The sequence below is a fragment of the Chaetura pelagica genome, unplaced genomic scaffold, assembly GCF_000747805.2.
Source record: "Chaetura pelagica isolate M959 unplaced genomic scaffold, ChaPel_1.0 scaffold630, whole genome shotgun sequence".
NCBI lineage: Eukaryota > Metazoa > Chordata > Aves > Apodiformes > Apodidae > Chaetura > Chaetura pelagica.
Window position 1 is genome coordinate 7927 of NW_009951855.1, and position 9835 is coordinate 17761.

Below are 9835 nucleotides of genomic sequence, written 5' to 3' on the forward strand. Positions count from 1 at the left end.
TAGAGCCCAGCCTGGGGAGAGGGAGAGGGGCGTGGCAGCGCGGCTGGGGCAGGGGATGGGGCACGTGCCCCATGGCCCGGGTGAAGGGCCGGGGGCTGCAGGGCGAGGGCTGGGGGGACATGCACAGTGGCTGGGGGCAGGGGCAGGAGATGAGCTGCGTCTGTGCAGGGGACAGGGAGGTTTGGAGCATGGCTTGGTGCGAGGGACAGGCAGAGATGGGCCAGGGCTCCCTGCAGGCGACGGGGGGAATGTGCACCATGGCTCGCTGCAGGTGACACCGGACACCTGCTCCATGGCTCAGTGCAAGGGCTGGGGGGACATGCGGCTCAGTGGCTCAGTGCAGGGGACACAGGGGATGTGCACCAGGGTTTGGTGCAAGAGATGTTGGGGTGTTCACCAGGGCTCAGGGCAGGGGACACAGGGGATGTGCACCACAGCTCAGTTCAAGAGGGGGGGGGATGTTCACCAGGGCTCATCAGTGCAGGGGACAAGGGACGTGTCACGGTGCTCAGTGCAAGGGAAGGGTGACACGTACCATGACACAGCACATGGGACGTGTGGCTCGTGCAGGGCTGGGGCTGAGCCTCCTGTCTTCCTGTGGCCCCACGCAGCCACGGGTGCTGCTCTCCCTGGGGAAGGACCCAGAGTGCAGCGCAGCCACGGGCAGGAGCCCTTCACAGGGACGACGTTGTGGAGTCCACCACCTCACGGCCGTTACACACTGTGGGCACGAACTGCGAGGCTGAGCCTGGCCAGGAAAGCAGGACTCAGGGGCAGTTCATATTCCAGCAACAGCCCCCCCACAACCCAGGGCATCCCAGTGCAGTGGGTGATGGGATCTGAGGAGCCACAGCCCCACTCAGGGCTGGGGTGGAGTGTGCCCAGGGTGGCCACGTCCCCTCTGGGTTGGTGACATGGGAGCTACATGTCTTGGGGCTGGGGTGGAGGGTGCTTAGGGTGACTGTGTCCCCCTGAGGTGATCACGGTGCCCCCACTGCCCTGCCAGGAAGCAGGTGCTGCCCCCCAACCCACCCCCAGCTCTCCACACTCACCGTGGGACTGGCTGGATCCAGCAGCTGCCACACTGAACCGAGCAGTGCCCACACGGTGGCTGGCCACGTTCTTCTGGGGCTGGAAGAGTATGATGTGAAGTTTGGGGGTGAAGAGGCAGCCAAGGACCACGGTGCCACTGAGGCTCACTGAGATGCACATGGTGGTTGTCTGGACCTGCAGACAGGGGTGGGCATCAGGTGGTGCTGCTGCTACCAGCCCTCTGCCCCCAGAGTGGCAGGGGGAAGCCCTCCCTGTGGCACCAGGCAGAGGCTGCTTCCTGCATCCCACAGGCACGTCCTGCCCTGCACCAGCTCCTTCCATCAGGGTGGAACTGCTGGAGACCCCTGGGCAGAGGACAGGCACTGCCCTGATGGGCACAGTCTGTTCCTGCAAAGGGGGTGCACCCTGAGCAGCTCCCCCATCCCACCCATCACCCCTCACCCCAGCACCTCCTCCCACCAGGGGATGCAGGTCCTCCCCAGAAGCCCCCAACTGCAGCCACCCCCACACAGTTCTGGCAAGAACATTACTGGGCACCTTGCCAGCAGTGGGGCTCAAGGTGCTGCAGGATGTGTCTCGTGCTACCCCATTCCTGGCACTGCCCAGTTCCCCAGGGACCAAAGCTGGACTTGGCCTTGGCATTCATGCCCAGAGGAAAACACATACACACACACACGTCCCATGCCTTCATGTCATGAGGCTAAAAAATAGCAATCACCCCTCCACAGCCAGGTCAGGGGTGCCTCTAGAGGTCTCAGGCAGCAAACAGAGTACCAAGGGGGATGTCTTCTCCTCAGGACTCATTTCCCCCTCAGCCACAGTCCTTCAGCCACAGTTCACCCAGTAACAAATGCCCCAATGCAAAAGTGACCATCACCATGCCCATGGCTGAAGACCCTTCCCTAGGCTATGCATCTCCTAGCCACAAACCCTGTGGGGCCCAAATCATCAGGATTGCTCAGATCAAGTCCTGTTAGAGCCCCCCCCAAAACTCAGGCTCTTACTCGGTAGTCACTGGAAGTCACGTAGAAGATGGGCAGGAAGGCCAGCCAGATGATGCAGGTCGTGTACATGGTGAACCCGATGAACTTGGCCTCATTGAAGTTTTCAGGGCATTTCCGTGTCTTGAAGGCATAAACCGTGCAGAGGACAATCAAGAGCACATTGTAGGTGAGTGAAATCAGCATGTTGGAGTCGCGGTTGTTGCACTTGAGGGTGACAATGTACCTCTTGTCAGGCTCGGTCTCCTTGCCTGTGCCGGGGGTCTCCACCAGCAGCCAGATGATGACGATGATCAGCTGGCAAGAGATGAGGGCCATGCAAATGACCACCTGTGATGTGGGGCTTATGAACCGGGGGCGCTGGACCCCCTCCTTCACCCCGCTGAAGATCCTGGCAATGCGATTGGTCTTGGTCAAGAGGGCTGAATAGCAGACGGCAAAGGAGGTGCCCAGTCCCAGGCGCCGGAGCGTGCACACCCCGGTGGAAGGCTTGGCAATGAAGATGAAGGTCATGCTGTAGCACATGAGGACCCCGGTCAGGAGAATGTAGCAGAGTTCCCGGCCGGAGGCCTTCACGATGGGGGTGTCATTGTTCTTCACAAAGACTCCAAAAACAAAGAGGGTGGAGATAAAACCCAGGCAAGAGATAGTGACAGGACCAATGGCCCAGACGTCCTTCCAGCGGATGTACTCTTGGGGCAACTCGTAGCAGCCATTCAGGGTCTCATTGGGCCAGTAACCGAGACCACAGTCCATGCAGGTGAACTCATCCAGCAAGTACTCGTAGGGCTGGCAGGGGATGCAGAGCCAGCAGCAAATGTCTCCGGGCTGCATGCTCTTGATCTCGTTCTTCTTGCAGGGGTCACTGCACTGGGACACAGGGATGAAGGTCTCGGCCCATGGGATGAGGCTGGTGTTGAGGATGAGCCCCTCAGCCCAGTAGCCCACCTTCTGATACCGATACCGCCCGCCCATGCGGTGATAGTTGAAGATGTTGTAGCGCCCGATCCCATCGCCGTAGCGGTCAAATCGAACCACGCTGTTGGTGTCTGCTGGCCTGAAGGGAGCTGGAGGGAGAAGGGGAGATGGTGACTGCCTTGGAGCAGGAGAACTCTCGGTCCCAGTGTGGAGGCAGGGCTCCTTCAGAGGGTGACATCCCACCAGGATCACAGGCAAAAGTCCAACCTGTTCCCCACCTTCTCTCTCATCATTGCTGCCAATGCACTCATTAGGAGCAGGAAAGCAATGATGGAGAACTATCTTCCCTGCGTGCTTAAGGGCTCAGCAACCCCAGGCAGCTCTGCAGGGACCAAGAGGGGGGTTTTGCAGCTTCCGTGGCTCTGAAGGACACCTGAGTAGCTGCACTCAGTCCAAGTCATAGTGAACACACTTCTAATTAATCCCCAAATATGTAGGTGTCTGATCAAGTTTCCCCAAATTTAATCCCCAAAATGTGAATAAATCACAGCACCTGCAAGTGAGGTCTCCAAGGACCCATGTTGGGGCTGGTCCCACTCAGCTTTAGCAGAATGGAGTTGGTCACCAACTTCTCCACAGTGGGCACAGAAGGCCTGGATTCCCTTCTAACGGTGACAGTGGGTTGTTGTCATCCTGGGACACCCACAGCCCACGGCACAGGGAACCCTAGGTGTGGGCAGGATGGAGGAACTGGAGGACTTTGGGTCAAATATGGGTCTCCCTCCTCCCTTTCCCTCCATTCAACCCTTTCCAGTTAGGAAGTCAAACTCCCATCTCCATCTGTGGACTCACCGTCAAAATTAACGTTGAGTATAAAGTCTTTGTAGAACCTCTTGCCATTGACAGGCTTCATGGCTTCACAGAGCTTGGTGGAGTTGGGACACAGTGCCTGGTGCATGTTGTGGAGAGAGTGAGCCATGGCATAGACTGCATTGACCACAAACGTGATCTTGGACTCTGGCTCAAACTTGCCTGTCTTGAGGGAATAATGACTACAGTCCTGCGTGTGGAGGCTGCACTTGAACTTCTGCTCCCAAAACTCCCGAAACCAGGGATTTCGGCTGTTATTGTAGGGATGGAGGTTAAGGAAGTAGGTAGCAAACTCCTTGATGGGGTAGGCTGCCAGCTCGATAGTGATTGCTCCCTCTGCCACCGCTTCACTCCCAGCCACCACGCTCTCCAGGGCTCCCCAGCCATCGCTGGCCACCCACATGAAGGACACGTTGGCTCTCTGGGCAGCTGCCAGCAGCTCCCGGGCATCTTCACTTCGTGTGAACATCACAACGACCCTGGCATTGGGCTTCTGCAGCAGAGCCCTGACCACCCCGTCATAGGTCTTCTTGTTCATGGAGCGCCCCACCTTCTCTGAGGTGGCAATGCAGATGTTGCGCATGCGGGCTTCTTGCTCAAAGGCCTCAATCCCTGTCTCCCCATAGTCACCCTCTGAGGCCACCGTGGAGACGTAGGTCCAGTTGAAGAAGCGGAGGATCTCTGCCATGGCTTTGGCTTGGTAGAAGTCTGGCGGGACAGTGCGAGCAAAGTAGTCGTAGCGGGACTTGTCACTGAGCTTGGCACTGGTGGAGGCATAGCTGATCTGCGGGATCTGGAAGAGCCTCAGCAGGTTGGCCACCTGGGTGGAGGAGGAGAGGTGAGCACCCAAAGATGTGCCCCAGGGAGGGATAACCCTACTGGAGCACTCAAATTGCTGCATGGTGAGGTACAAGCATGACTGTGGGGCTGCTGAGCAACGGCCCCAACCCCAAGGGGTGGTGGGACAGATGGATGGATGGATGGATGGATGGATGGATGGATGGATGGATGGAACTACAACTGACTCACATGGTTGCCGAAGCCCTCAGACATGTGCATTTCTCTCATTATTTTAATATTTCATGCATTTCCCCTCTGAAATTTAGGGCTGAGGGGCAGGTAAATGGATTTGTGGCAAAAGCAGAAACTCCCCTGTGGGTGACCTGTGGTTGATGCTCACGGGCAAGGAGAATGCTGGGGCACCTAGCAGCCCCATGGTGTGGGAGGAGAGGGCTGGGGGGCCAGGGCAGAGCCCCCCACCCAGCCCAGGGCAGCTGCTGGGCCTGGGGACCAGCACCTGCTCATCCCACATCCAGAGCCCCAGCAGGATCTGCACCTTCCAGCTGCTCAGCAGAAGCTCTTGTTAGGTTCAAAAGGGAAAAAAAGCCCCACTAATGAGGCTGTTAGAAACCCAGGCACTGGGAGCAGCAAGGGGGGGCTTGGGGTGGCCAGCGGGGCCAGTGAGCCTGCCTACATCTCGCTTCCCTCCAGGCAAGAGATGCAGCTTAATTAACGTGGACAAACGTCCTCAACAATGAAGTCCTCTAATGGCAAGAGGGCCTCAGAGAGCAGGGATGTTGCTGCCTGCCCTGGCCGCTCTCAGGAGCTGCCAGCCTGCCGTGCTGCCTGCACCACCACCTGTCTGGGACAGTGCCCCAGCTGTGGGGACACTCAGCAAGAAGAGGGACAAGTGCCCTTGTGAGCTTGGACCAGAGTGCTGTCTCCACCACCTGCCCCAGCTTCCTCCACCCCACAGCCATGGGGATGTGGGGACCCAGGGGCCAGCAGATGGGGACTCATTAAATCTCAGCGTGTGCGTGGGCGGTGCCCTGACAGCCCCTGGGACTCAGTTGGCCCTGCTGGCTGCCTGCATCCTCAGGGGATGCTCTGCTCCCTGCCTGAGCCAGCTCCTGCAGAGCTGCAGGTTCTGGGGACTGAGCTTCACCCCACCCAGCTGACAGACTGGTCCAAGGCTCCAGGTGCCCATTACCATAGGGTCGTTGAGGACATGGGGTGGTGGCCCCCTGCACCCACCCTGCCCCAGCCAGCATCTCTATTGCCAAGCCCTACAGAGGTGGGGGTTCCCTTGCAGGGGACCACCTCTCTCGGGATGGGTTTGGGGGGCAGAGGGGATGGTGCCCCTTCATGCTGGGCAGCCCTGCCTGCTGGGAGCAGTGTCCTCATGCCCCCACTGCAGCGTCCCTGGCATCATTCTTACATCAGGAATGTCACTGCCATGCTGGGGGAGGCCCTGCACGTGGCCACCACCTGTCCCACAGGGGACAGGACCCATGGGGCTGGAAGTGACCAAACCCTGCTCCTGCACCATAGTGGCCCTGGGGACAACCAAACACTTGGTGCCAGGGCACTGCAGCAGCTGCATCCCAAGACGTGTCAGGCCAGGGACCCGTGCTGTCACTCCCAGGAGGTGGCTTGCACCATACAGGCAAAGGACACAGCAGTATGCTGGAGCTGAGGACAGCATGGACCTCAGCATAGAAGCTGTCCTGGGCTGAGGATCTGTGCCTGCCACCACAACCCCAGGAGGGGAATAAATCCCTGTCCCCATGCAAGATGATGGATCAACTGGCTCAGCTCCCATGGCTTTTAGTGGGTGAGGGGCACCCTGCAGCTCCGAGGGAACCCCAGGCACCATCAGGGCTACAGCACCCCCATGGCAGCAGATAAATGCTGCAGTAAAATGCTGCATGGCAGCATCCAAATGCCAGTCTGGCCTTCCCCTCCTGTTGCAGGAAGGAGCAAAACATCACTGAGAGGGATGCAAGAGCATCCCTGTGCTGCACCAGCACACAGTCCCACTGGAGTTTTAGCCACCCCACCACTGTTTCTGCTGACCCCCAGTCCCATCGAGTCCCTCTTCTGGGGGGGTACCTGGATGGAAACGTCACTGTAGGAGCCTCCAATGACACCAGTGATGGCTGTGGGCACATCGTCATGGATGGCGTAGGACCCGTCGGGGCAGATGTGCTCGGAGCCGTCCACCTTGGTGAGGGAGGCACGGACAAAGTCGAGGGACTGCTCGAGGGCATAGGTGTCCTTGGAACAGGTGTCAAGGATGTGGGCGCCCAGCCTCACCCCCGGCAGGATGCTCCCATCCTTGTTGATCTCATCCAGGGCGAAGAGCATGGCCTCCAGGCGCTGGATGCCCCGGTGCTCGTTGATCTTGCCGCAGTCTTCACTCCCCACTCCTTTCTCATGGACAGGGAAGAGGCCTCCGATCACCAAGTCCCCATCTGTGCTGATCTCCTTCTTGCCAGCCATGCCATGCCCAGCAGCCAGGCAGGTGGCCAGGCGCACCAGCCACAGCCAGGCAGCCAAGGGGACCACCATGGGGTGTGCTGGTGCCAGCCGGGGGATCTGCATCACCCCGTGTCACCTGCTGCCACCCGTCAAGGCAAGGGCAGGCAGTTCCCAGGCATTGGGTGGCAGGGGGTGGCACAGTATGGTGTTGGTAGGAGGGTGGTTGTGCTGCTCCAGCAGAGCCCTCAGCACCTGGAAGAGTGAAGAGAAAAGCTGCTGGGTCTGTGGGCAGCCAGGTGAGCCACGGGCGAGCAGGGGCACGAGCCTGCCAGCGCCCTCCATCCCAGCACATCCTGAGGTGCCTGTAGGAAGGAGCTCCCAAGGAAGGGTGAGCTGTGACAGCTCCAGAAGTGACCTGGAACCACCAGGATGCCAACAAGTGACATGGATCCTGTGAGACAAATGGGTGCAGGGTCCAGCGCCCCCACAGAGCTCCCCGGATGCACTGGCACAGGCAGGGATAGCATAGAACTGGCAGCGCTGGGCATAGTAGCCTGCTTGGGGGGCAGCCCTAAAATACCTGGGGGCAAAAAGGAGCCAGGGAGATCACCCAGGGCAGGGAGCCTGGACTGGACTGGCAGAGCCAATGCCAGCTCTGAGCCGAGCCCCTGACCAAGGCAGTGGCACCAGGGGTGCCAGTGGCTCCCGACCTCCAGCCAAGAGTGCTGCCAAAACCAGACAGCCCTGAGCCCACCATGCCCACAGTGCCACTGTATTTAATCCCCATCCCAAACCTACCCAGAGCCCATCTGCCCTGCCATTGCCCCTGGCACAGGGGCTGGAGCAGGGACACAGGGACACATCAGTGGCTTCACCCTCCCGCAGCGACACGTGGAGCAGGCTCCGGCAGCCGTGGTGCTTCAGAGCCTGTTCTCTCACCACCGCCCCTTCCTTCCCCGTATACTAAATTCAGAGATTTCAGTAAAAGTAAGAGCCAGGTTTGCTGACTCCCTCTGCAGAAAGCACAGAGGCACGGGGGAATCAAAGGCTTTTGCAGCAGACAGGCCTTTTCTTTGGCAGGAGATGCAGTCCTTTCAGAGATCAGCTGTCTTTTCCCAAATCACAGGAGAGATTTGTTTCACATTTGAAGCTGACTACTGAAATCCCACAGGACCAGTGTTTTGGGGGCCATGGGAGCAGGAGATCCCCTGAGAGCCCAGAAATCACAAGCTGCTCTGGCACGGGAAGCTGCCGGTGCCACAGCGGGTCCCAGGGCTTTCCTGCAGCCCCGCAGAGCAGGGTGCCTGTGGGGGCACACAGGGTGGCAGGTTGATGCCGGAGGATGCTGACCCCCCTGCAGCCAGTACTGAGGCCACTCTCCCTAAGGAGGAGCAGGGCACTTCTTGATGGCCCTGTGGTGCCCCTGGGCAGGCGATGCCAGTGGCTGGAGGAGCCCTACAGCAAGGAGCTGGAGCTGGTAGGGATGCCCAGGGGGATGCGGGCAGCAGAGCTGGGAGTACAGGGAGTAATGGGGTGGGGTGCATGTTGACCTCCTCCTCCTCTGTGCCCCACGGTGCCTGTCCCTAGGTCCTGCCTGTCACGAGCCTCCAGCAACCTCGACACATCTCTTACGTGACTTCTCAAATTTGAAGTTTTGGGAAGAGGCTGAAGAGAGGTCTCTGCCTCATTTCAGGCAATGAATGCCTCTTGGGAAGCCAGGGTTTCCTCAAGCAGGAAAGAGGCCACAGGCACATGGATTGAGGGAGCCCATTAGAGGCAGGCTGAGCCTGGCAGAGGGGTTGAGCAGCACTGAGAGCCCAGCTCTTTGGGGTCCAGCCATTCTGGGGTAGCTGCTGGGACCTGTCAGATGAAGGGCACCTTCAGGCAAAGCTCTCCTGAAAGGACAAACCACCCACCATGCACTGAGCATGGAAGGGCACTGAGCAGGGCTGCAGCCATCCTCACAGGTGCTCAGCTGGGTTGGCATGGTGCTGGGGGGAGGACAGCCCTATGGGGATATCTGGAGAACATCTGTGGAAGTGAAGCACCTGGCAGGGCAGAGCCAAGTCTAGCTTGATGGCCATGGTGCAGCAGGAAATCTTCTGCTGGCTGCTGGCAGCCTCCCATCCCAAAACCCTCTGCAAGAAGGATGAGTGAGAAGGTGCTGTATCTCCTACATGCCCCAAGCACTTTCCACCCACCTCCTGCTGGGAGACCTGACCCCTTCCAACACCAGCACCCTTAGAGGTGGCACAGGTTGCGTGTGAGAGGAGCCATGCTGGGAGGGCACAGCATGAGCCCAGTTTGCACCAGCTGCCATCGCCACCTTCCCTTGGGGTGCCCAAAGGTCCTAACACCACTGAGATCTGCCGGGACCCCTGCACCCCCATTCTGCCCCATGGCCTGCGAGTCCCAGTGTCCCGTGGAGCCAAAGTGCCTTCCCCGGGTGCTCAGCCCATTGCCCCCTGCCACCACGGCCACTCAGCAGCTCTTGCCCAGCCTGGTGGGGGCAGAGGGGGGCAGGGAAGCGAAAGCGAGAGGAGCTGGCACATCCCTGGCCCAGTGCCCTGCAGCAAGGTGAGCGAGGAGGGTCCCCACCCCGTGCAGCTCCCCGGGGGGCTGCAGGCACAGGCTTGGCAGAAACAACCCAAATTCCAGCCCAAACCTGCCCTGGGGTCTGGCTGTCCGGCAGCCGCCGCAAGCCACTGTTCTCCCTGGCTCCGGGTAGCCAG

At 59.6% G+C, this 9835-nt stretch overlaps 1 protein-coding gene across 1 annotated transcript; it reads right to left on the reverse strand.

Moving 5' to 3' along the window:
* Positions 1–674: 674 nt before the first annotated feature.
* Positions 675–7193, reverse strand: GRM2 (glutamate receptor, metabotropic 2). Its single transcript, XM_009993234.1, has 5 exons — positions 6735–7193; positions 3825–4662; positions 2058–3121; positions 1053–1227; positions 675–748 (listed from the first exon to the last, which is right to left on the reverse strand). The coding sequence occupies exons 1-5, from the start codon at positions 7191–7193 to the stop codon at positions 675–677; spliced, it is 2610 nt and encodes an 869-aa protein (XP_009991536.1).
* Positions 7194–9835: the final 2642 nt, after the last annotated feature.

Bases quoted from the DNA above. Each gene is read 5' to 3' on its own strand.
- GRM2 (XM_009993234.1), bottom strand. From the start codon at position 7,193: ATGGTGGTCCCCTTGGCTGCCTGGCTGTGGCTGGTGCGCCTGGCCACC. The intron at 3,122-3,824 runs GTGAGTCCACAG...TTCTCCCTCCAG, and splicing joins ACTCAACGTTAATTTTGACG to CTCCCTTCAGGCCAGCAGAC. The intron at 1,228-2,057 runs GTAAGAGCCTGA...CCCTGTCTGCAG, and splicing joins TGACTTCCAGTGACTACCGA to GTCCAGACAACCACCATGTG.